This window comes from Rhipicephalus sanguineus, chromosome 8 (assembly GCF_013339695.2).
Source record: "Rhipicephalus sanguineus isolate Rsan-2018 chromosome 8, BIME_Rsan_1.4, whole genome shotgun sequence".
In the NCBI taxonomy this organism is placed as follows: Eukaryota; Metazoa; Arthropoda; class Arachnida; order Ixodida; family Ixodidae; genus Rhipicephalus; species Rhipicephalus sanguineus.
In genome coordinates this window covers 43,652,550-43,679,252 of record NC_051183.1, presented here as the reverse complement: position 1 = coordinate 43,679,252, position 26,703 = coordinate 43,652,550, and the positions used below count along the sequence as shown (strand labels likewise).

The window sequence follows — 26,703 nt, the reverse complement described above, 5'->3', positions numbered from 1 at the left end:
CCTTTCGGTTTTGTGTTCATGGAGAGCACCGTTGATGTGCAGCGTTCCCGGATTGAAACGCCTCAGTTTACGCTTAAGCAGCATAGGCGTGCGCATGGGGGGGGGGGGGGGGAGGGTGTTCCGCTTCCTCCTAACCATCTAAGGGTTATGGCCATGCAGATTTTTCACGCTAATAGCGGACGATAACCCCCTGATGTGGCATTCCGAGAACTCTTTCCTTCCCACTTTTACCGCCGAAACGTTTCGGGACCAAAGGCAAGCTGTCCTGAGAAGCGTGTCGTCTCTTCATTATCGGTATTGGATGTATTGTGATACTCATTTGCTTTTAGAGTCGACCAATAAGGGGGGGGGGGTACGCTAGCACTATGCTCTATTGGAGGACTCTGCGCTGGTAGTGTACGTATATATTCGTTTAAGTCGCCTTCATATAGCATATAATGGGCGAAATATTGTTCCTACACACACACAAGAGCCGGCATCACATCTAATTTCCGGATTCGTGGCTACATGACGCGGTTATCTCGAGCAATCGCGCGTACCAGTTGTTACACTTGAAGTTTTGATGCCGAATTTCAATCAGTCAGCAATGTATAGTCGCCCATTTTTTTAACCTGAACGCGCGAGCATCGACCGCCAAGTTGATAAGCGCCGTACAACGGAATGCAGCGGCGAAATGAACGAGAATACACGCACGCGCGCAATGAGCAATCTTTGACAGCTGCCGTCTGCGGAAAAGCCTAGCAGACGGCAGTTGCCCACGACTGCTCATAGCACGCATGCGCGTATTCTCGTTCATTTCGCCACTGCGCTCCGTTGTACGGCGCTTATCAACTCGGCGGTCGACGCTCGCGCGTTCAGGTTAAAAAAATGGGCGACTGTACCTGTTTACTAAAGCTTTAACTGAAGCTCTAACGAGACTGTAGTACACGGCTTTGACTTTTGTATTACTATGTGATTTGTGATCATTTACTACGTTACTACCCATAAGAAGCAGAATCGAGGTACCGATGCTTGTTAGCTGTTCTAGTGAAACAATGGTCAGAATTGTTGCAGCGTACTGTACCTTTCTTTTTTTACGTTTATCACCATTTGTTTTAATGTATGGACGAAACCAACATCTTAAGTGGAACGCGGCATGAAGATGACCACGGCCTGAATATAAACATTCATGTTGTATGGGCGATGGCAGGCCAATGTATGCAGTACCAAACTCAAGATAATATGGTCACCCTAACCTTCCGCAGTTTGATCATTTCGAAGAATATTCGCGGCTGTGTGTTCCTGCGAGACGCGCATAATACGCGTATGCATGAAATCTAGGGCATGCGAGTGATCGAGACGATTTTTAAGAAACGTTTGGGGGCACCGTGCAACAGCGTCACCGCCTATATTGCGTATGCTATTTGACGTCAGTACCAGAACCTAGAACGCTTTCGCACCCCTTCGTTGTGCAGAATTGCATGCCGTTGCGTTCCCAGCGGGACGTTGTTTTATCTTTTTGAAAATGCACACTAGCGCAGTTGACTCTCCCGAACAGATGAGCTTGCACTTTATAGGACACTATTTAGCGAACCTTTCCATGGGCATATGCATGTGTCAATTTACACGAAGCTAAATTTTGTGTTTGGTACTACATATATTATGATTGTGGCGTTTTGTTTTTTTGAAAAGAGCCGAATCTTGAAACCAAAACTAGGCTAAATTTCACTGACGCCTAAAGCGCGCCTAAGTATATTTCTCTTTTAAAACAAGTTGTCATCAGAATTGGGCAATTCCTTATTTAACGGGAACTCAAAAAGGCAGTTCCGCATCAAAAATGAGCCAAATCCTGCATCTGCTTCAATCAAACTTAGCCGGATCCACTAAACTAGAGCTGCGTCAACAATCGTGACCGATACAACCAACGTGGCCGCATCCAATCTGTTTCATTTGCGTTCTTGTTGCTTTCCTATCCTGATTTCTTTGCCCAAAATAGTATTTCTTGGGCGAGTTCGTAGTTCCTGAAGCACATGATGTCGTCGGGCAAGAAGCGAATATAAAGAGTAAGACGCCAACTTTCTTGCTTCTTTCTGCCTTCTTGTGTTTCTTTGCGAGTCTTGCGCTGCAAAGCAAAATCGTGTCCTTATTTTACTCCAAGATGGTACATTTCATATACAAGACAACTGAAATGAATATATTGGGAACCGGTCTATCTCTTCAAGAAGGAGAAGTGATCCGAAACGGCGCGGCATAAAACGAGCTAAGAAGAATAAGAAGAAGAGCTGAAGCATTTTCTAAGGCCTTCAATACACGCCAATAACGAGAAAGCACTGCCGAGTGTCCCGAATAGTGCGCCTTTTGCCTAGAAAGACCACTCACTCAGCAACTCTACTGATCGCCATTACGTCCACGCAACAAAGAACGACACCAGCGGAAGCACAAGGATGGTGTTAATTATGTCGCAAAATATTGCTATGTCGTTCATTCGCTGCGATTTCGTGTTCTTTTTCGAGCTAATTCAAGCCCTAATGATCTATGAGAGCCAAATGCAAATTTTACTCCTGGATACCGAGGATAGTGGCCTATATATATTTTAGCCGCAATGTGAATTTGAGGTATTTTGGTGACATGAGCACACTGGCAAGAAATTGTTGGAGCATGCCCGACCATATTGTCAGTAGCCAAAAACTGCGTTTTTCTCAGTTTCGTTTAAAGTGGGCTTGACATTTTTACAAAAAAATGCCACAAATATGCATTTTCTGTGAAAGAACGTTTGGTATAATGGTTCCCAGGCCTATCGTTAATTTTTTTGATCAGGCGCAATTTTAGTTACTAAGATTTTACCAGTGAGTTCCCATTCTTGTGCACTACTATTGCCCTACTTTTCATGCGCAGTGCTACACAGTAGTTTTGTTAATTTAAGACCACCTCTTCCTCCTTAAAATAACATAAATATATAACTATTCTACTACAGAACCAATAACTATAATTTTTTGTCGTTTCAACTTGGTGCGGTCAGTAGCTATCTTTCTAACCGACGGCTAAAGAGTCGACAGCTCTACGGCAATGCTTAACACCCTTTTTCCACACACACAGTTGTGCATTTCGTCGCAGATGATCGAAATCTGGACTTGAAGCGTGACCTCCACAATTTCGCTTGTTAAATCTTTTTATACCGTCAGGTTCTGGCTGTAACTACGTTGAACATTAGGTGTTACACTTACAAACAGTTCTGTTCGAGATAGAAGTATCCATAACAAGTAGCTCCGCTTCGCGGACAGCGATGAAACAGCAAAGCTGGTGGCGTTCCCTTCGTCAGGCTAACACATTTCTGTGTTTCGCAAATCTTTCAGATATGTTGTATCACTGCTTTTTATCAAACACTCTTCGTTAAGCGTTGAGGTGGTTGTATAGCCACCTCCTTTCATAACCACATATTATCACGTGACAGTGGTGTGACTGTGGTAACGTGCACGCCATTTGTTGGGCTTACTGTTGCCTTCTTCCATTTTTAGAGGAGGTTGAGTGTACTGGGATTTACCTCATTTCTGTGGCACATGCGCGTTTATGATCATGATAATTTTCTAATAGGCCGCACAGATTTCTGTCGCACATACCTGTTTATTGGGCTAACTGTTGCCTTCATTTTTAGTGGGCCAATGGCGAGTAGTGGGATTTACCCAATGTCTCTGGCGCATACTCGTTTATGATGCCCACAATCATTACCGCGGTTCCCGGAGTGGAAAGGCTCGACCAAGAACAGTTTCGATGTTAAAAATCTATGGCCAAAGTGTGGCTCGGATACGTGTTCTCCGTTCACACAAAAAATTACCAGCCTCTGAAGGGAGGTTTTCGTGAACTGCACTTATCTAATTGTTCTTTTTTTTTTTTGCCGCGTTGCTGATTTCGTTGTGTTATCTCGAAAGCCAAACATTCGCACGCTAGTTAACTTGTTTTCAAGGAAGTTCACTGTCTCGGTTCTTATACACTTCCCAGAGAAATATCTCCACACTCGCGGTGGCTTATCAAGAACGATACCTGAAAGCGCCTAGGATGAGCATTTCTAAAGGGCGACAAGCGATTATAGCCATGCAGAGTAAGTCACCATACGCGTAGCAGCATGCTCACGATAGCTGCAACTACAAGGTTTTTGTTGCGGATAAAAACGTTACTTATAGCGCAACATAAAAATTTTGCGTAAACTATGGTTTTGGACGTACCGATAACTGCGTTCTTTTTGGATCGCACGTGTGTAGTGGGGTACTGAGTTATTGTCCCTAGTAATAAAACGTACCTAAACTGGGTCCTAAATAATTAGCATGGTGGAACCCAAGCGTTTACTAGGAATCCTTTGGACTCTACGTTAACGCGCAATATGAAAATTATGTACGTATCCTAGAGCGATATTTAAGTCTTTCATATTAACCTGTCTGTCGTATTTTGTTCTGACACTATAGCATACACTGTGTAGGTTGAAAGGAGTAAAAGCAGATTAACTTTCTCTCCAGCATGCGATGGCATGTTGTTAATGGAAATTGGTCATTTGCCCGTTTATCCTGGGCGCTATAGGAACTCATATATCAAGTGTGCCTTAGAGGAATGTTCGATTATACTTCTCGTACGACCTGAAATAATTTCTGACAACTCAGTAATGTCTGTATGGTCTTTCGTCCCATCTGGTTCTTTAGACCATCTGACTCCTCAACTTGTCTTGTTTATTCATTGATGAAACATCTGCTAATCAATTATTTGGTTCAATAGAATTCGGTCTTGACTATACTGTCACGTTGTTCTGACGATGAAGAAAGCAAAATGCAACCGGTAAAGATGAAGCGCTTTATTGGAGGTACTTGTGCCCAGTAAAAAAAGCAACAACCAGAGTAAAGCGAAAGCGGCAAGCACCAGACGTCGGTCGTGCGTAAATTGATCAGCGGTAAGGCAGGTCGGCATTTATACATGTGGCATCGAAGATTCCAGCGTTATCGTTGGTGGCCACGTTAGTTCCAGAATAAACTCTATCGTAAATATTACCGGAAGCTTCTAAAATAATCGGGAATGCTCCGAGACAATTTGGCGCTACCTGCGCAATGCAGTGGTTAGACGTGTTGACAGTTACATAGAAAAAAGAAAAAAAAATAGAAAAAAAGAAGCACGTGTCGCCATACATCCGAAACAAGCGCCAGTCTCTCGCGTGTTTTTCCGCAGCACCCAAGCTCTCTGTTGTTCTTTCCTTGATACCAAGGGTGACATTACTCGAGCAACTCTCCATCTCAGCGTTCACTTGGCATTTCGTTATAAGACAGGCGATGCATTCCGCCCTACAACTCTGACGTCCGTTGACGACAGCGTGGCACTCAGCGAATCAGGAGAGGGCGCGCGAACGTTCAGAAAGCGAGATGATTGCGCCATCTCGATGCTGATCACATATTGGGAGATGGTAACCTGAACGGCCTATGGAGGTTCTGATGCAAGCTCGATACGCATACTTCTCTGTGTGTTTTTCCGCTGAGCCGTCCTTCACCGACTGTTACATGTTACGAAGCTGAGTTTGGCTGCTAGACGCGGCTGTTTATATAGGAAGCTTCTGTAATCTTGCGCAAACCTGTGCTGAGATTGCGTTCGCGACTGGGACAGCCACGTAAGCACTTGGGAAAACTGATGTGAGCGCTGGCGATTACGCTGGAATGTACGATGCCGTGCATGTAGAAGACAACGCGTTTAATCGTTCATTCGATTTCTAGGACCACCTGCTCTGTCCAGCACCATGCTTACACTAAGAGTATTGATTTGCTATAGGCACCAGTACTGCAGTCTTGGACAAAGGAAACGCGAAAAAGGAATTGCAAAGGATGAATCTCGCGAGTGACAAATCGTCAGTGCTAGCAGAGGCCGCTCATTATGTGGTTGCGGAAGATGATGTAGGTCTCAGCTTAAACGTGTAAGCCGAAATCAAGCCGACATTAAGACTACTCGCAGTAACAATAATGAAATACCGCGTTATGGTTAACCCTTACCCATTCTTATTCTGTTTTCTCATGACATTCTCAACAAATAGATTTGTTTTATTGAAGTGTTCGCTAAAATAGCCTCCTTCACCGCCACAGCACGCGCGCGGCAACACATGTTCTGAGCAAGAAGATATCCTGACGTATATTGGTTATTCTGCAGTTTTTAAGCGTGTGTGCTCGAGAAAACAATGCCCAGTCACGTGACGACGTCACACCATCGCTTTCCCCATCGATCATAATACAAACACACTTACTACGCGACAACATGGCTAGTTGGTCTATAGCTGGTATATAGACTGCGTAGTTGGTTACTATACGGCGAGGGGCCGCCTCATAGCGCAGAAGCACTATTATGACGGGCGCTTTCACGCAGGCGATGTGGAAGCGCCCGGATAGAAGGCTGCGGAAGGCTGCGGGCTCTAAACGGGCGTCTACATGTGCACAGCGGCCCGTACAGAGTCCGCAATGCCTCGGCAGTGTTTTTTAGACGTAAAAGATTTCCGCCTCTCATCTGGGCGCACGTAATGTACGGTTCGACCGTCGTACTTGTACAAAAACAATAACGCCCCGTCACTACATTGCATCCTTAAAGTGACTGGTACCCTTCACTATTGTGGGCCCCCTTGACTATTGTCTGTTCCTAACAAGGAATACTTCTCTTGCGCAGGTGTTCCTACGGAGTATACGGATCTCCCTGAAGACGCTGACCAACGCTTTGAGCACGATGAACGGGTCGCGGTCGACTTACTGCTTCGTGTGGAACAACTGCCAGGAGTGGATAGCCGGACTAATGCGACGCCTGGACGTTGTCGTTAGGCGGACGCGATTCAGTAGGGTCGCCAATGCCACGATCGCCGTGGCCAGCCTCGGCCTGTTGGCCTACGTCGTCTACTTGTCATACTGTGCGGGATCATCTTACCGGTGGGAACAAAGTGACCGTGAACAGTGGGTTCCACCCAGTGTGAGCCAAGCGTGAACTAAATGCGTACGATATGCGTGCTCTTCAATCAAAAACTGAACGTGATGTTCAACTTGTGTACATAGAGACACTTCCGTGACGAAAGAGTCGCAAAAACGGTGCACATAGCATGACAATCGAAGCCCTAACCGTGCGCCGGGTTCCTCTCTGGGTAGCAGAATTCAGTGTCTTTAGCGTCTAGTGCTTAACGTCAAACCACTAAGTGACTGTTATCAACGAACTGAGCCTCACATTACCATAGGGTCGTGAGCCGTCAGAGACAAGCTTCACAGTACCGCCACGGACGGTGTCCTCGGAGAAAAATATATGTGTTATTGCCGCCGTGACGCATAAAACGACTTAAGTGATAGCTCAGTCGACTCATCTTAAGGAGGAAACGACGCGTCTTGGCCGCCGTTCCATGGACGTAATATAGTCATTTTATAAACGTGTGCGACATTTGTTCCTGACCGAAAAACCATCCCACCGGCATGATTATTCCTTCATACTGCGGTAAGATGTTAACGGAAAAACTGTGCCTTCGTTACGAGACGTCTTTTGGGCAAAAAATAGTAATGAATGTATTCAGTATTTCTATAAGAGCTCTCGAATATTTTCATCAATACTGTACTGTTCAGTGGTTTTAAAGTGAAGCATTTATTTGGCTTACAAAGTAAGGACTTTACTTAATTACATACGTGGATTTTCTTCCTCATAAGTAAACCGTTATGTTGTGGTTGCTGTGCAAATTGGAAATGGAAATTGAGAACCTTAGCATTAGCGGAGATTTTATATAATATATATTGTCAGGTGGCCGTCATGGTGATGAAGGCCCCACCAGGACTCGGAAATACGGAACTCTCTATTTGGCCGAACCTGTGCCCGGAAATTGAAATGTCAAGTACCAGCAATTCAAGCGGTACAGTGATAGCGGCGAGAACAGCGTCGGCAGTCGAGTAATCTGATCATCGGCAGAGCGCGTCGTCTTTTATAAAACAGTCATCGAACTTTCCAGCACAACCGCTGGCGCTCGCCCAAGCTCTCGAATGTACTTGACTATTCGCATCCTGCGCGTAACCTTAGCAGAATGATCTCAAATAATCGCGAAGCTTCCCAAGCACTGCGGCGCGATCTGCGCCGCGCGTTGCAAACAGTTTTTGTTGCTGAAACCCGAATACATCAAAGTAAAGTTTATAAACGCGCGTGGCAATATAGTAAATGAATGTTTTCGAGGACTGTGGTATAAACGATAAACTTACGAGACACATTTACGTCATTTTGTGACACTTAATGGTAGTTTAAACACTATTTGCAACTTCAGGATTTCTTAAGTAATTAGTAACTTCATTACTGGCTCACGCCAAAGCATAAAAACCGTTACCAAGTCAGGAAACCCGCCTTTGCATAGTGCCCTCCTGTCCGGAGGCATGTATCACATGTGTCCCGATAAGAGGGGGTAGCGAGGAAGACATCAAATAATATGAATTTAAATAATGTAAAGCTTCAATTGCACTTAATTCAGCTCACTTCTAGCGCAACACATCATTTACAGCAACTGCAGCGCAAGACAGTTGGCCTAAGTTTACCAACTTTTTTTTTATGGTGCAAGAAAGCACCCAACTATAGAGGTGTTCCCACTCTTACCTGGTCCTGTGTAAAGTGCTAGCTGTAGCCATGAAACTGGACTCGACCCCAATATCATGCTTTTCTTGTGATAGCTAGCACTCTAAGCAGGGCATGGTCAGGAGCACGGAGTAACACTCGAAAGAATCGTTGGAAACATTGTTCTGCACAGTTTGTATCGGGTACTCGCAAGAGCCTGTTAACGCAACCAGGAATCCATAGCACGCTTTCATGAAACAATCGTACGTTTCATGCGCATTGACGGAGGTTCAAAGCTGCTACCGCCGTGAGTGATAACTTTGATGTGCAATCTGCAGTGAATATTTGTGGTGTCTATCACCAGCTAGGCAAGTGCACACGGCATCAGAAGTGCATATGCCAGGGGCGTAGGCAGAAATTTTTTTCGCCGGGGGGGGGGGGGGGGGGTTCAACCATACTTTATGTATGTTCGTGCGTGCGTTTGTATCTGCACGTGTATATATACGCAAGCAAAACTGAAAAATTTCGGGGGGCGGGTTTGAACTCCCCCACCTCCCCCTGGCATATGCCATTTTAGTCATGCACTACATTGGTGCCATAGTACGCGCTATTGAAATTCAATATATTTGGCGAGAGTTCGGAATGTCGCGATTTTTCAGCGAGTGCATGCTCTCGTCTCTGCACAGCCAAACTCAGACCCGGGAACACGACACGGATACCGACAATGACGCATGCAAAAAGCGCAGTCTTCTGCATCCAGTGCAGTTGATATACCACTCGAAGTCTGAGGTCATAACGTGTGACCATGGGCCAGTGAGTCTTCGTAGCCACAGCTTATCTGACTACATTAAGAGAGGGATGGCGGCAAAATAAACTAAAAATGCGATTTTTTGAATTTAACACAGAAATATGCCATCATTCTTGGAAAGTGTTTCCACTAGGCGGCACCATCACATGCACAGTGGAACGTGTTTAAAGATGGCACCAAACGCGCCTGCCGTCTAGACTGCGCCTACAGCCTGCACAAATTTGTGTTATGCGTTGTGGCGTTTACTTTGTTTCATAAGTACTCTTAAATATATTTAGATATATAACCACTTAGGATAACCGTATATCGAGGTAAGTGAATAATTTCAGTAGTTCCGAACAGTGGCAAAAGGGGGCATGGTAGTAGCGGGAGTTCGCGCGCGCGAACATTTATTTACATGCGAGTTCTCACCACCACTATACCAGCGTTCCTACCCACGTTCTGCTGGTGCGTGCTGCAATTATCGCCTTTTAAGTGTGTAACACAGTAGGGGCCCGGCGTGTCGACCATCCATACATTTCATGTGGCGTGAGCACGCTCAAAATCAAGCGGTCAATACAGGCCTGAAACAAGGCTAGCAATGCCCAAAACCAGATTGAAGAAAACGAACGAGGTATAAAATAATATAATTAACAGAAATAACTCAGAAGAAATAGCAATAATTAGGTTAAAATGGCTAAAAGTCCTTCGGAAACATGCGGTTGACTGCTGCGCTGTGCAGAAAGGGCGCCCCCGTCTCGCAGAGAGCGATTTCTCCTCTCACCGGCGCCTTCGTCGAAGAGGATCATTGCAATTATTAAGCAGCAGGAGCATTGCCATCCGACGTTTCGGAAACTCAATATTTAAGTTAAGTTTTCTCAAAAGCACCTTCTTTGTCAAAAAAAGAACATCTTTGCTACCACTGCAACTTTCAGATGGTAATTTCTGTGAATTGTTCCTGAATACCGCGGGCTCCTATTGTAGTAAAAAAAAGTGCGAAGATCCGTTTTTTTTATTTGAAAGCTTTTGTTGCAGAAAAATTCATAAAATTGAAGTCCTCAGAAAACAAATTTTTCTACTAAGCAATGGTCGAACGAAAAGTTATTGTTTTGGTTCAGAAGAACCCACACAACACGCCCCAAAACCACAAACGTTTTGGCCTGTTTACCTACGAAGGATTTTTCACAAATGTTCCTTGCATAAAAATGAGAAAATTAATTTTTTTGTGTGTTTTAGTAACGGGTCCGCATTTTCACGCCAAATTTAAGATACACTTGTCGATTTCAGTTGCAAACAGCCTTGCAAGTTTCGCTGAGTTTGCATTACAAATAGCTGCAGCTATATTTGAAATTTAATTTTCAGAGTGAATATCTAAGCAAGGCGAACATGGAAGCTTGAAGAGATGAACAATCCTTGAACAGGCGTTCTTGTTTCTTCAATATTTGTTCATAAATCTTTTTTTTTTCTATTGGTAAGACAATGGGAAGATTGTGTTGTTTGTATTTGTGATCCCCGCGGAATAAGGTAACGCGGCACCGACTTCAACAAGTGAAGCACTGTGGGCGTTGGTAATTCACGCAAAGTTTCAGAGGCGTATTTTAATAAGTGCGCACTTGCATTACACGACACAAAAGAGCGAAAACCTTTCCTGGGAAAGGTGCGCCTCCTATGCGGCAAAGAGAAACCGCAAGCCGCTCGAAGCTGCGCAAGTTGTCGACAGATGGCGCCGCATGTAATATGTTATAAAGCGCTAGAAGGTAGCAACATTGGATTTAATTTGTCACACAAACAGGTCGGAGCGATGGTTGAGCAGAAGCTTCCAGGTCTATTTTATGCTGATGATATTGTCTTATTTGCGGACAGTCAAGATGATATACAGCGACTGGCAGATATATGCGGAAGGGAGTGTGAGGCTCTAGGACTAGGATTTAGTGCAACAAAATGTGGATTGATGGTATTCAATGATCACGGAGACCATACGGTATTAATACAGGGCCAAAAAATACCGAGGGTAAGCGAGTACAAGTACCTCGGAGTATGGGTAAATGAGGGGGATAGATATATGGAGGTACAAGAGAAAGCATCGGTAGCAAAGGGAAAGAGGAATGCTGCAGTTATGAAGCACAGAGCTTTATGGGGATACAATAGGTACGAGGTGCTTCGAGGGCTGTGGAAGGGTGTGATGGTTCCGGGGCTTACATTTGGGAACTCAGTGGTGTGCATGAAGTCAGAGGTGCAATCAGGAATGGATGTAAATCAAAGGACGGTGGGCCGCCTCGCGTTGGGCGCTCACGGGAAGACGACAAATGAGGCGGTAAAGGGTGATATGGGATGGACAGGCTTTGAAGTGAGGGAAGCGCAGAGCAAAATGAGATTCGAAGAGAGGCTGAGGAAAATGAAGGAGAGTAGATGGGCAGAGAAGGTTTTCAGGTATTTGTATAGAAAAAGCTTTGACACGCAGTGGAGAAAAAGAACTAGGAGGCTCACCAGTAAATATACGGCTGGCAGTGCGGGCGATATGGCAACAAGGAGCATTAAGCGGAAGGTCAGAGAGGCGGAGAGGACTTATTGGATGACAGCGATGGAAAAGAAGCCGGCTCTGAGTAACTACCGAAAAGGAAAAAACGAAATAAGGAGGGAAAAGTTTTATGATAATTCAACGGGAAGCGCTTTACTGTTTGAAGCAAGGTCGGGCTGCCTTAGAACGCGTAGTTATAAAGCGAGATTTAGTGACGAAGAAGAACAATGTACATGCTGCGGGGGAACTAAGGAAACGATGGAACATGTACTGATTGAATGTGGCGATATTCACCCAGGTATACGTGTGGGCACGAGTCTACATGAAGCCTTGGGTTTTAGGGACAACAATGGAAAGCTGAACACGTCCGCGATAGAAATAAGTAAGAGACGGTTAGAGTATTGGTGGCAGAAAAGTAGAGATAAAGAACAAAAATAAATAATGGGGGAAAAATAAGGTCATTCTGCCTTAAGAGGCAGAGAGATGGACCGTGAATTTATATTTTTTGGTATAATAACATAGATTTAATCAATGTAGATAAGGTATTTGGCCAACATGAAACAAGGAAGCTTCTTTTTTTTTTTCTTTTTTTTTTTTTTTTCCTCGAGCCTGGTGGCAGACATGTCACCGCCCCGTTTTAAAGGGGACGCTCATAGCATCCATCCATCCATCCATCCTTCCTGCTTACCACGAATTATTATGTTCACGGCTTCGCCGGCCACTATGGCCGTGTATACAGACATTTCGGCAAAGTGCTCAGCGTGCGATCAGCTAGCAACTTTTTCTCATTTAATGTGGCAGTGCCCCTGCTTGCGCGTTTGCACAAGAAAGCATCACATCAACAAGACAGAATTCTTAAAATGCATCGCAAGTCCGGATGTTGCGAATCAACTCCGGGCGGTCCAGCGAGCCTGTGAAGCGATCGGGAACCTTTGGCTCCCGACCCCTTCGCGGGCGATGCCCTCCGCGGGTTTTTAGGAACCCTCGTCCCAGGACACAATAAAGTTCCTCTGTCTGTCTGTGTGACGGCTTCGCACAAGCGGTTTAATTTTACTTTGGTAATGCGCCAGGATACTCGCCTTGCCTTCCCCATTCTGCGTACTTTTTCTACGTCACCATCCCTCCTTCCACTCCACTGCGTGTGCTTATGTCCTTGAGAGAGAGAGAGAGAACAACTTTATTATAAAAATAAGTGAACCCCAGTCCGGGTCCACTAATAAAAAAAGGCAAGGCTTGGCCATCAGACAAGCCTAAAAGTTTCAAATGTCCGAGTAGTGCCTTCATGATGTCTGGGGAAGAGTCCGCCAGCCACTCCTCCAGGGTCGCAGGTCTTAGATTGGTAGGTATGTGTTTAAGGCTCTCGCCCATGGCTGCACGGCCCCCCGGACAATCCCACAGAACGTGAGCGTTATCCGGGTAGCCACCGCATGCCACGCAGGCAGGAGACCCGTCCTTGCCTTTGTATGTAGTGTTGAATGTGGGGTGTCATCAAAGAGTGCTTGAACTCTCTAAAAGAACAGGCTGGAGCATGCTAGCACCAGCGGATCCGCCTATCTGAGAGTTCAAAAACTTTGAAGGCCGCTTCCTTCTCTCATTCGGCCTTTGATTCTACAGCAAGCAATGGTGGCAGCTAAGATAAAAGCTGCGATGAGGCATCACGATGTGCCCTCACTCTCCGCGTTTCGTTGTGACGAATTGAAAAACGAATGGCGTACAAATTACGGAAACTTAGTTATGCTACTGCGCGCAAAACTTAATGCATTGCACATCAACTTAGGGACCCTTTCCCTCCGTTTTATCTTGATGGTCCATTTGTTTCTTGATACGTTGAAGAGCAAGAAAGTTGCAGGTCTATGATTTAATTGCAGATTATGTTTTGACAACAGAAAGCACTTGGGCCTCTATAGGTACGAATTGACCATGAAAATAAACATTATCACTCGTCTTGTGAGCGGACAAATTATTTTGAGAGGAGCAGGGAACTTGACCTATGACATGAGAGAGAGACTCTTTATTAGAAAAAACAGATTTTTGCCGGCGTCTGTATACCGCTGGCGTGCTACTGTGTGTAGGGATGGGGAATGGGATTGACAGACTAAAGAAGAGAGGGAAGGAAATAATAATAAAAAGAAAATGGACATGATCTGCCACGATCAGTTAACATTACACAACATATTAGGCCCTGTGCCCGACCCTTCAAAGTAGCGACGGGTTTTACAGTCACTGTTTAATTACGTCATGATACACTTATACACGCGCCGTTGCAAGCTTTTTAGATGCATGTTGTTTTCCTACCTGATCCAGCTCACTGCTTAATAATCTCTGCGTGTGGCCTTTACAACAAATACAGGCGGCAATAAAATTTTACCTCCATTTATTTGCCCTTGTACACTCCTACAGCTATCATTCGACCCACATTGATGATATAAACCTGGGGTTTCAAACTCCCCTCAGCTAGCGGACTGCAGTCACGAAATTTAGTCCCACTGTAGAAACAGGAAGACAAAGGAGAAGACGAAGAAGAATTAGAAGAAAAAGAAGACATATCATCATCATGTTATTCACGTTCTAATCGTCAAAATAAACGGTTCTAACCGTTGTGGCTCTTCGGTCTGTTCGTTCACAACATGGTGCCGTGACCACCCTCCCATCGTGGACAAGCCCGGGACGACAGAGCCCCAGTTGAAGAATACGAGGCAGCAGACGTGCCACCGGGAGCGGCAGCCGTGGAGCCGAGAGCTACCGCCAAAGGAAGAGGCCATCTTTCCAGCGTGAATGTAAGCCTGCATCTTGTTCACCATGAATCGAAACATCGTTTCGCAGAAGAGGAAACTTTGAGGATGCAGATAACGAATCTCATCACAGAGGCGGAAAGGAAGATGAATGACGGAGAAGGCGTAGACTCTCTAAGCATAAGCCTTAGCCAAATCAAGGGCATAACGGAGAGTTTGAAAGCGGCAAATACGCAAATGGAGTCATTTATAACAGAGGAAACAGCAGCAGATGAATTCGAGAGAATAGTGGAATATGATATGAAGATAATTACGGCAGTTTCAAGATTAGAGTCCAGCATCAAGAAGTTAAGCGTCATCGTGCATGATGGACAGCCGTCCATGGAAGTAACAAGAACTGAACCGACATTGTCAGAAAATCAGATTACTGATTGTTACGTGAAACTGCCAAAACTAGACATGTTCAGGTTTGACGGCAACAAGCTGACATGGCAAAGATTTTGGACGCAGTTTGAAAGCGCGATTCATCTTCGACAGAATTTACCAGAGAGTCAAAAGTTCCATTACCTGATCTCTGTCCTTGACGGAAAGGCAGCTGCTCTTATTGAAGGACTACAATACTCCGATAAGAATTACCAGACAGCTGTTAAGCTTTAAAAGAGGAATTTGGCGATGAAGAGCAGTTGAAAGAAACTCACATGAATGCATTGATCAAGTTAGAACCAGTCAAGAATCCGAAAGATGTCAAAGGTTTACGCGAACTTTGCCAGACAGTGAAAGTGCACACGAACGCACTGGAAGCGCTTGGAGTTGCAGTGCATTCGTACGCTCCGATGCTTATGCCGATCTTAAAGCGTTGCACACCGCAAGAATTGTTCATTGAATACCAAATTTACGAGAAGAGAAGGCAAGGTACGCAAGAGAGAATAGGAACTTCGGAAGGAGAAAGCAACAACGGTACCAGTGCAGATACACTGAAAGGGTTGATAACATTTTTGCAAGAACAAGTGAGGTGCAGAGAGTCGCTAGAAAGTTTTGAAGACGGTGAAGACAGACATCGCAGAAAATGGACTAACAGATCAAGCTAATGAGCAAGACTTCAGCATTTCAGAGCTCCGTCACAAAACGATGTTGCTTCTGTAATCTAACCAATCACAGCACCGAAGACTGTCGGAGGTCAATAAAATACGACGACAAAAAGGAAAAGCTTCGAGAAGAAAACAGGTGCTTTAGGTGCACGAGACCGAATCACAACGCAAGAGTTTGTAAAGCCACAGTAGTTTGTAAACGTTGCAAAGCAGACACGCAACTTCCATGTGCAGGACAAAGGGCAGTGAAGGCAGCAAGCCTAATGACAAAAGTGAGGAACGAAACGACGATATGGCTGTCAAAAAATCGTGCAACCTGCTAGCGTCTTCTAAACTGCAAGAAGAACGCCAGCGTGTTCTATTGCAGACAGCCATAGCATGGACAGAGGGTGAAAGTAAAGGAGCGTACGCAAGAATTTTATTCGACAGCGGAAGCCAAAGATCATTCATACAAACCAGTTTGTCACGAAGAATTGGTTGCAAGGTACTCCGAAGAGAAAGGCTGACAGTGGGATCATTTGGAGGAAAAGAAAATGAAAGTGTTATGAACGTTGTTGAAGTTGCACTGAAAGAAAATCCAGATGGGGAACCACTAGTAATGGAGGCTATTGAAGTAGACATGATATCAAGAACGCGACTACCTCGCCCAAACGACAATTCAAAGTCCTATATGAAGAAGATGGGAATGAAAATCGCTGATGACAACGATGAAAAAAGTGCAACGCAGGAAACAAGCTTACTCCTAGGATCTGATTTCTACTGGGAGGCGATCACAGGACGTGTGAAAAGGCTAAATCAACACACGATGCTAGTAGAAAGCATTCTGGGATGGATTGTACATGGACCATGTGGTGTAGAATCATACCTACGAGAGACAAAATCAGTCATGGTTCTTCACGCTACAGAAAGAACAGACGAGATAACAGATGCCATCCAAAAATTTTGGGAGCTCGAAAACACTGGAATAACGGAAACAAAGAACAGGATGCATAGAGTTGAGCACCTTTTTACATCATTTGAAAAAAACGATTGAGAGGGATGGAGAGAGATACAAAGTAAGACTACCATGGAAAGAAACAGTAACATGGAAGATAACAAGCAAGTAGCAATCAGAAGATTGATGCAAGTATCTCGAAGACTTCAGAAAGACTCGGCGCTAAAAGAAAAGTACAACAGTGCTATGAAAGAATACTTTACATCGGGAGTGGCAGAGCTAGCGACGTCGGCTGAATCCGAGCACGCTACATACTACATGCCGCATCAAGCAGTCATTAGAGAAGATCGACTGACAACGAAAGTAAGGATAGTGTTTGACGCTTCGTCGTCAACGACACCAGGAATGTCGTTGAATGAAAACCTAGAAGCTGGAGAAAACTTGAATCCAGACATACTTGCACTGATAATGAACTTTCGCAAACATTCAGTTGCAATGACGGCAGACGTGGAAAAGGCATTCTTGCAGATCAGTATTCACGAAGAAGATAGAGACGCACTTCGTTTTTTGTGGTGGAAGAACGAACAATGCGACTTAACTAAAGAGAACATCGTTGCATGGAGGATGACTAGGGTGACATTTGGTACAACGCCAAGCAGTTTCTTACTAGCAGCCACAATACAGCATCACCTGAATAAAGAACAGCAAAACTTTCCCGAAACGGTGGAGAAACTTAGAAATTCAATTTACGTCGATGACGTCATGCTTGGAGCAGCGCACGAGAATCAAGCGAAAGGTTTATACCAGGACGCAAAGGAAATTTTTCGCCGAGCCGGAATGAACCTAAGGAAATGGACATCGAACAGTGAAGAGATGATGAAAACTTTTTCCGAGAATCAGGATGCCGTTCCTACATCATCAAGTGAAACCAACGTTCTAGGAATGACATGGAACACGGATGACGATACTTTGGGCTATCCTGTGAAAAAATGGATGACAGCAGAAGTGAGTGAAAGACTGACCAAGCGAGCAGTGCTTCAAGAAAGTGCAAAGGTATTCGATCCGTTGGGATTTCTAACACCGGTCACAGTAAAAGCAAAAATAGCTATACAAAGGCTCTGGAAGACTGGAATTTCTTGGGACGATCCTTAACAGATCAAGAGGAGAAGATATGGAGAAAATGGTTGGAGGAAATAAAATCAATCGAAAATATAAAAGTACCACGGCCGTACGGTCGCAAGAAGAAGAACATCATTTGAACACTGAATTGCACATTTTTTCCGATGCAAGCCCTGCGGCGTATGGAAGTGCAGCCTACATGGTAATTTCCTACGAGAACGGAGACAAAGATACAGTACTGATTCTTGCCAAAAGTAAAGTGTCTCCAATGAAGGAAATCAGTCTAGCAAAATTAGAACTTCTTGGAGCAACACTATCTGCCAGAATGTGGAATTACATCAAAAGTAATCTGAAACAAGAAATTAACCTGGTGAAGTTTTGGACAGATGCTACAATCGTGTTAAACTGGATAAGGAAAGAAAGAAGGCGTGAAGCATTCGTTGAACACCGAATAAAAGAAATAAGAAATTTATCAGCGGAGAGTCAATGGGGATACGTGAGCAGTAATGAAAATCCGGCGGATTTTCTAACCAGAGGCGTCACCGTTGAACAACTTTCGTCAGCAGAAATTTGGTGGAAGGGACCGGAGTGGTTACAGAGCCAAGGCTATCCAAGTTACAAAGAGCCAGGAGGTAATGAAGAAGCAAGGGAAGTTGAAATACTGGTTGAATATACGACGGAACAAGTCGCAAAACGAGGTATCGAAATTGAAAAGTTTGGCAATTACTCAAAGATGCTGAGAGTAACAGCTTGGATGTTTCGCTTTTACAGCAATGTTCAACGAGACAAAGTATACGGTCCTCTAAATGCTGAAGAGATCGAGGCCGCGGAGACCCGTATTATTTGGCAAGAACAAATGTGGAACTTGCCAAAGAACTGAAGAAAATCGGCGCACATGAGACAATAAGGGGATGTGAGGTGTTCACAGACGAACAAGGCATACTGAGACTCAAAGGACGACTTCAAGAGACAAGTATGACATTTAACGAAAAGCATCCGATAGTACTACCTGGAAAAAAATCATTTAACAAAGCTACTGATTAGACATGTGCATGGAGAGACGTTTCACGGCGGAGTGCGAGACCACACTAGCCCGTTTTAAGAACCAAGTTTTGGGTAATAAGAGGACGACAGGAAGTAAAAGATGTCATCAGAACATGCATTATATGCAGAAGGTATAATTCCAGACCACTGCGACAAGAGATACCTCCTCTGCCTGCCGAACGAGTAACGAGGACTGCACCTTTTGAAATAGTTGAATAGACTTCACAGGTCCTCTGCAAGCAACCAAAACAAAGGGAGATGATAATGAAGGTTTACATAATAATCTTTACATGCGCAGTTACAAGAGCTGTGCACTTGGAAACGGCTAAAGACACTTCAGCTGAAAGTTTTATGCAAGCTTTTCGACGCTTCATTGCAAGAAGAGGGATGTGCTCAGTCATCTACAGCGACAATGCGAAGGTTTTCAAGAAAGCTAACAAAGAATTGAACCTAGTCACGACGCTACAAAGTGAGACAACGAGGAGTTCATTGCCAATCACCTTATCAAGTGGAAATTCATTCCAGAAAATGCACCATGGTGGGGTGGCTTTTATGAACGGCTAATACGCAGCTTCAAGTCGTCTCTACGAAAGTGATTGGTCGGCGTTTACTACATATCGATGAGATGCATACCCTAGTCTGTGAAGTTGAAGGCATCATGAACAACCGACCACTTACGTACGTTTACGAGGAACCTGACGAGCCCACTCCTTTGACACCATCAGATCTGATTGGCGGAAAGCGAAAAATTGGAGCAGACATAAATGAAGGATGGGACCACGATCTTCAACAAGTGTGGAGACTTCGCGAAGAAGTACTAAATTATGGTGGCAACGATGGAACTCTGAGTATATGAAAGAAATAAGGAGTGCACTAATGAAACCCGCAATGAGAAATAATCATGAGAAACTTAAAAAAGGTGACATTGTTTTACTAGAAGAAAGAAATCCAAAAGCCTTTTGGAAAATATGTTTGGTAAAGGACATTTTCCCAGGCCGAGACCAACTCTCAAGAGTCTGCGTTTTGAGGACTCCTGACAATAAGGTTCTCCGAAGACCCACAAGGTTGGTTTATCCATTAGAAGGATGCTTATAAGTGCGGACATTTGAGGCCCCGGGAAGATGTAGAAACAGGAAGACAAAGGAGAAGACGAAGAAGAATTAGAAGAAAAAGAAGACATATCATCATCATGTTATTCACGTTCTAATCGTCAAAATAAACGGTTCTAACCGTTGTGGCTCTTCGGTCTGTTCGTTCACACCCACAAAGGGCTGGGACAGAGAAGATGGTGGGAACAGTGTTGGGGGAGGGGGGCGATTGAACAAAATGTCATTTAACGTTGACATTGGAAAGAACGCCTTTCCCATATCCCATTTATCCGTCATTTCTGACGGCGATTTGCCGTCAAGCTTCGACACAAATATCGATACTGATTTCAACAAAGTACAACCTGGACGCCGATTCTGATATATAGAGTTTTCGTTCCACGCTAATGTATCAAATCATAGTGACCGCATGGGTTGCCTCGCGCAAGAAAATATGCTTGAGACTAGTCCAGTATTTGTAGCTTACCCGAACAAAGCACTATTAATTGCAATAGGCGAGAAAATATTGCAAGTACTATTTGGTGGACTCACAAAACTTTCCTCCGTGTTAAGCTGCGGGTCGCTAGAGAAAGGTCCGCAAGCCTCCCGCCGATCACGTGTTCGAGACCCCTAATATACACAGCACTGACGAAATTAATAGAGATGGAGGAAGGCTATAAACATGGCAAACAAGATTTTATTAAGCATTATAGTGCAGGTAGAATGACTGAAAACATGGAACCAATATAATTTAGTTTTTAAACAAATGCTCGTGGTAACGTCCACTTTGCCATGTACCCTACTAATTTGCTACTGCTTCACAACGGCACTGTAAGATGTAACGTAAGCACAGTGCATGCAAAAGCTATATGTACGCCGCGTCATGACGTTTGAGCAGTGATCAAAGAGAGCCAAGAGAAGATTGTGCAACCGATCTTTAGGCTTAAACGTCAGGTACTCTTATTACACATTGACGGAGGTATGACATTGAAGCGTCTCCGGGCACAACAGTACGCCAGGACCCTTGCGCCCCGGACATACTAGCCTCACCCCCATGCGACACCGTGTTCGAATTTCGGTGGTGTGACGCAACGCCCGTTGTTCGAGCCGTCTACTTCGGCGTATCGGGGTAAATGATGTCGAAGCTGACCACAAGGTCCCCGCGTTTGGTCGGGTCCTTCGGATGCGGCAGGCCTTCGTTGCGGATGCGTTTCGTGGCCGACGGGTAGATGGGCCCCTTCAGGTTGAGCGGCACCACGCCACCCGTAAGCGTGGGCACGTTCACTTCCAGGCCGCGCAGGGAGTCCGTGAGGCTTATCTTGGCCACGTAGTGCACGTCAGCGCCGTTCCTCTTGAACAGCTCGTGCGGCTTGTCGCGAACCACGAACACGATGTCGGCTGGCACGCGTCCGGGCAGCCGGTCCCCCTCGCGTTCGAATCGTATCTTCGTACCCGCCTTCCAGCCCGGCTTGACGTTGATGGTGAGGACCTTCTGCTCGCGGCACTGCGAGCGGCCGTCGGAGGAAGTCACGTTGCGGGTGACCTTCATCTTCTTGACGCAACCTCGAAACACTTCCTCCAATGTCAGGCTGAGGTCGTGGCGGATTTCGCGGTCCTGCACGAGGGAACGGCATGAGATTGTTGCTTCGCGCCTAGGACATGTCGGGATCAGCGTAATGGTGAGAGTTCATGAGAACAAAGAAAAAAAAAAATCACTGATGTTCAGCTCTTGTAAACAGAGTAATCACGAGAGAAAAATATGTTTGATTGGTTTTGCAAAGACTATGCACACTGTCTTTCACTAAAGTTAGGCTTCTGTGTTGTTTTTCGTGTTGCTGAACGAAGGCGGCCGCTGCAGTAGCTTGCGTCTTGGCACGCTTCCGCGCACGGTAAGCTTCGCTATAACGTTCTAATCTGGCCTCCCGTAGCTCAGATGTTTCAGCCGGCAGCTTTGCATTTGCTTGATATTTAGCAGCCTGCCGTCTGGCTATATCTAATGGAGGATTGGTTTCAGCCTCTTGCTTGCGCTGAAACGCACGTATGAACGGTCCTGCCGGCGAGCTATCCGTGGCGAGATGGAGCGACCAAGCACTGGCGAAGCAGCCGCGAACCTTTGACTGGTCACGTGGTACCGCAGCGGCGAGGCTCCGAGAGAGCGCAGCTGCGGCTCCTCGCCGCTGTGGATCGCGTGGCGTGACGTCACGCCTGCCACATTTGCGCTCGGGCGGCTGTAGGTCATTGCGGCGCAAGGAACGACCTTGCGAGACATCGCGTAGTAGAATTTTACGTCTAAAAAAAAACTGAGTTCGACACCGCATAGCTTAACACAAATAGATATAAAAACATTCAGAGAACAATGACGATATTGCATATGCGCCCCACCGGTGTACGATCCGTTCAGCATTAAGGTTGTGGGCACTGATGCGTACTTTTGTTAATACTTCAGCCCTACGGCTTTCAGACAGTATGTTATGGTTTGTTTCGTGTTGACGTTTTAACTTAGTATCATCGCCTCAATACGAAGATTTGCTTTGTTCATGCTTTTTGCTGAATTATTATTGTCCTCAAAAACACGCATTAGCTACAAAAGATTAATTAAAAAATAAATTATAAATCAATCAATGAATAAATAAATAAATAATGAGATACAAGGTACGCTGTTCCGCTATTCCTAGGCAATAGCCTGAGCGCATATCTCGGTACCTGGTCCACTGGTATACGTCTCAGTCCGGTGTTCAAGAGGTACTGCCGAGCCCTTTTGAGGAATTCTGCAGTGGCGGACTCATCACATTACTGAAGCAGTGGAAAAGCTACAACTTTCCTCTGCAGCCGCCTTAAAAGCGGGGCGCACTCCATCTGGAGTAATGAAAACGGCTCAACATGTCTTGTTGCGCCAGCGAAAATTCGCGACTAGTCTGAACACAAGTGTACGAGTTAGTAGATTTAGGCTGGAAGTATACACTAATAAGCTGATAAATCGCCTCAATGTCTTCGTATTCAAATTGGCCACGATGTTAACGTCTGATTCTAAAGCCAGTTAGCTAGGTTATTCGAGGACTCTACGAGAATTAGTTCCTGGAAGAATTGGTCCCTAAGTCTGCTAAACATGTTATTTCATTTGCAATGCTTGAAACATGAAGAAAGGACAGATAATAAAGGCCGATGGCGATCATTTTTCAGCGGTCTTTTTTCTCTGTCCTTTCTTCATGTTTCAATCATTGCGCCAGAAATAATATGCTTAGCATATTCGATAACTCTCTGTACTATTGAATTCATCGCGTTAATGCCGACTGATGAAAGAAGGAAACGCTTACTGTTCTCCTGCCGTGGAATACAGAGTCCCGTTACGTTTATCCTGTTCTTCTAAATAGAATAGTAATCAAAGAGAAATTTTAGCAACTGCTCACCGTCCCTGGCATTATAGAACACACGGGTCTGAAAGCCGTCTTTTTTTAATTCTACACACGTACTGAACGACAATGCCCGCATCTTTATCGCATGAGCCTCTGCATGAGGATGTGCACAGTACTCTAAATCGTAAGCTTTCTTTTAAACAAATATGTCAAGTTAAATGTTTAGTTTAATGAGAGAACTGGAATTGCAACTTTAACGTTGACTGCTCTATATATGGGGGACAGCTTGCCTATGTGACATAGTCGGCTACAAAGTAGAATAAAACGTCTCCTTTTTCTTTTCTAAACACTGCGTTCTAGTGGTAAATACATCTTCACTATTTCCGTGCTCCGCCTCATCCAACTAAGCTCAAAAAGGATTGCTGGAAGCAATGCATGCCTCAAAAGTGAAGGCGTACCCCTAATAGCATGGTGGCCGCGGCAGCCATTTTAGTAGGGGTAGGATAAAGCCAAGGTTTCGCAGAAAAATGCTGGAGTGAAATCTCTCGCAACGCCTTAATGGCAAACGTGAAGCCAGCACTTGCCGCCCTTTATCTCGTAAGGACGCACTTTCCGGATAGTACTTGCTTAGAGGTCGTCTTTTTGCTCTGTTAATGTAAACGCTAGTTTTTCCCGAACGAAAGTAACATATCAAGATGTGTATTGATGTCTTGATCTCCAGAAACCTCAAAACATTTGCCAATGTTTTGAAGTTCCTTGTAAAAACCAGTAACACAAAGTGACACAGTGAGCAGTGTCTCTTTGAGAAAATTCGCCTTATGAAATCTTGTAGGGCGTGGTAGGGAATTGCTCCCTTTCCATCGCGGAACGTCAGCATTTTAACTTGACCCTACTAATAAGGCGGCAGCAACCGCCATCTTAGGATGGGTACGGCTTCGCTCGTGAGGCATATTGTCCTCTCCAGCAATTCTTTTTAAACCTCCATGGCTAAAACATTTGCTTGCCGCGAAGAAAAAGAAGCGCTTTTCTCCCATGCCCTACAAGATTAATGTAGCCAAGTTTTCCCGGCAGATGTGGCTCAATGTGCGTCGTCGTGTTACTGGTTTCCTTCAGAAACCTCCAAATCATGGCAAACTTTCTTGGAGCTCAATTCATTCATACTCATCTCGATATGCTACTTTCATCGAGGACAACAGTCTCTTATTTCAGCATTAAACTAACATTTACAATGACATATTGAAACAAATTATTTTATAAGCAGGCACCACCCGAAAAAGAGCATGTTTTCGAATTTAAGGGTGCTCAAGCGGTGGCTTCACTTTAGCCGGTGAAGCGATGCGAGAGCTTCCACTCCAGCTCTTCTTTCTTTTTTGAGAACCTCTTTGGTCTCACCTTACTATCTTTATTCTTTTGACAATCCTTTTCCCTTACTATAAGGACGCTTCGCCGTGTTGAGTACCATGAATGCAAGAGTAGCGTATTTTCTTCACCACAGCCTCTTTTCCGCGTTTCTCCTGTACTAGAAATTTTGTTTTTGTTTTTTGTTGCTACTTTCGTAGCAACATTGCAGGACAGGGATTTCTCATCTTAACTTCAATAGGAAAATCTATGTCCGACAGATGCTTACCTTGGCCGCAGTGTCGAAATGAAAGTTGTGGAACGGGTCTCCGCCGAACGAGAAGGGCCCCGCGGACGTGGGCTTGGGTCGTCCGCACGAGCCGATGTTGAACGGGTCGGCCCACTGCCGGGTGTGTACGCGATGGCCGCCGAATCTCGCTTTCCCGCCTTCCTCGACGCTCCGGTCGTACTCTTCGCGCGTCTTCTTGTCGCGCAGCACCGTATAGGCCTGGGTGATCTCCTTGAACCTCTCCGACGCGCCCGGCGCTCGATTCTTGTCCGGGTGGTAGCGCAACGCCAGTCGACGGTAGGCCTTCTTGATGTCCTCCTCGGTGGCGTTTTTGCTGACGCCCAGTAGCCTGTAGTAGTCCTTATCCGCCATCGTCGTGCGGTGTTAACGTTCACGCCAGCACAGGGCCGGAGGCGACACTTCTTCGTCGTCGTCGACGTAATTTTTCACTGCCGTCCGTTGTTGTTCTTCATGGTTGACAACAGCACTGTCGAAAACGACGAATTCAGGCGACAGACAAAGAATTTCACTTTTTTTTGCCTCATGTGCTGTCCTCGGCTCTCAGCGATCACAGCAAAGCCGGAGTCACTCAATTTTAAACCTGAACCCACGAAACTTTGCCGTCATTCATACTATACTGCAGGGGCGTAGCCAAGGTGGGGGTTGGGGGGGTTCAACCCCCCCCCCCCCCCAAAATTTTTCAGTTTTGCTTGCGTATATATACACGCACACACACAAACGCACGCACGAACATACATAAAGTATGGTTGAAGCCCCCCCCCCCTTCCCGAAAAAAATTTCTGGCTACGCCCCTGCTATACTGGATACTGAGAAGACTCCCCCTTTTGCATGGCGGCCGTGTTTAGTGAAGCTTCTTTCTCGGAAGACTCACGGTTTAACTGCGCGTTGTGTTTTAGGGTAGGGCATTATTGAAAACTATCGCATATTGTCAGGGGGACGCAACGGCAATATGATGTACCTTATGCCTCGCGTGTACTGTTCCTCTTGCCCAAGCTTCCGTGACGTCAATCGCATAGCTATTTCGTAGAGACCTGAACACGCTGGTCTGGAATTCTGGAACGGCGTGGTACGGACTCGAAAGGCGACGTCTATCGACCAGGCCTGGTTTCAGATAGCCCACATATAATCAAAAATTACTAGTGACGACGCATGCTCAAGACGCCGTACATGTAGAACGAAATGAGCAGCTCCAGCGTTCTGGGAAGCGTGTTGATATCTGTACGTATCGCCACGCAACACTCACAATACCCGGAGAGATGTGATACTCTGGTTTTTTCCTTATCTAATCCAAGATATGATTGCGAGCCTAAAGTGAAGCTATTACACGTCAGCGTTACAACGCGGCGTAGCAACGTTGTAACCCTGACGCCCCCGCCCCCCTCAGCCCTGTTTCTCTCCCTACGTCCTCCCTTCCACAAATCCAAAGAATTCCGAATCCTGTGCCGGAAATTCATGCGTTGACGTTATATGGCAGTCAAGCGATGCGCTGCGTGCTAGGTTTCAGCGCACGCTTATCACCCGTGCTTGCGGATGCGCTAAAGTGCGTTCCTCGTTGTGGTGGGCTGGTTCGAGTCGTGAACTTGGCATGCTAATAAAGGACAATTCACATGGTCACGAAGCTTCGGAAGTATAACGTGCGGCGCAGAACGAATTCTCAGCGACATCAACTGAATAGGGGGAGGGGGGGAGTCATGCGAGCTGCGACTGAGGAGCGACAGCAGGAGGAGGGGAAAAACACTACCGAGAAAAAATTCAGCAGCCCTTTCCCTACAGGGGAAAAGGGTGCGAGTGAAGCGTAGCGTGGGCGTGATTGACACACCACTTTTCTTTCTTTCTTTCTTTCTTTCT

General features: G+C 45.4%; 2 protein-coding genes across 2 annotated transcripts; both read right to left on the bottom strand.

Annotated features, from left to right (window-relative positions):
- Nucleotides 1-20,964: 20,964 nt before the first annotated feature.
- Nucleotides 20,965-23,273, bottom strand: LOC119403178 (dnaJ protein homolog 1-like). The gene is made up of 2 exons (XM_049418212.1): nt 23,262-23,273; nt 20,965-21,469 (listed from the first exon to the last, which is right to left on the bottom strand). The coding sequence occupies exons 1-2, from the start codon at nt 23,271-23,273 to the stop codon at nt 20,966-20,968; spliced, it is 516 nt and encodes a 171-aa protein (XP_049274169.1). The 3' UTR covers nt 20,965.
- A 1,540-nt stretch (nt 23,274-24,813) lies between these two features.
- On the bottom strand, nt 24,814-25,220 carry LOC125759440 (dnaJ homolog subfamily B member 4-like). Its single transcript, XM_049418211.1, has one exon. The coding sequence runs from the start codon at nt 25,204-25,206 to the stop codon at nt 24,814-24,816; it is 393 nt and encodes a 130-aa protein (XP_049274168.1). The 5' UTR covers nt 25,207-25,220.
- Between the last annotated feature and the right edge of the window lie 1,483 nt (nt 25,221-26,703).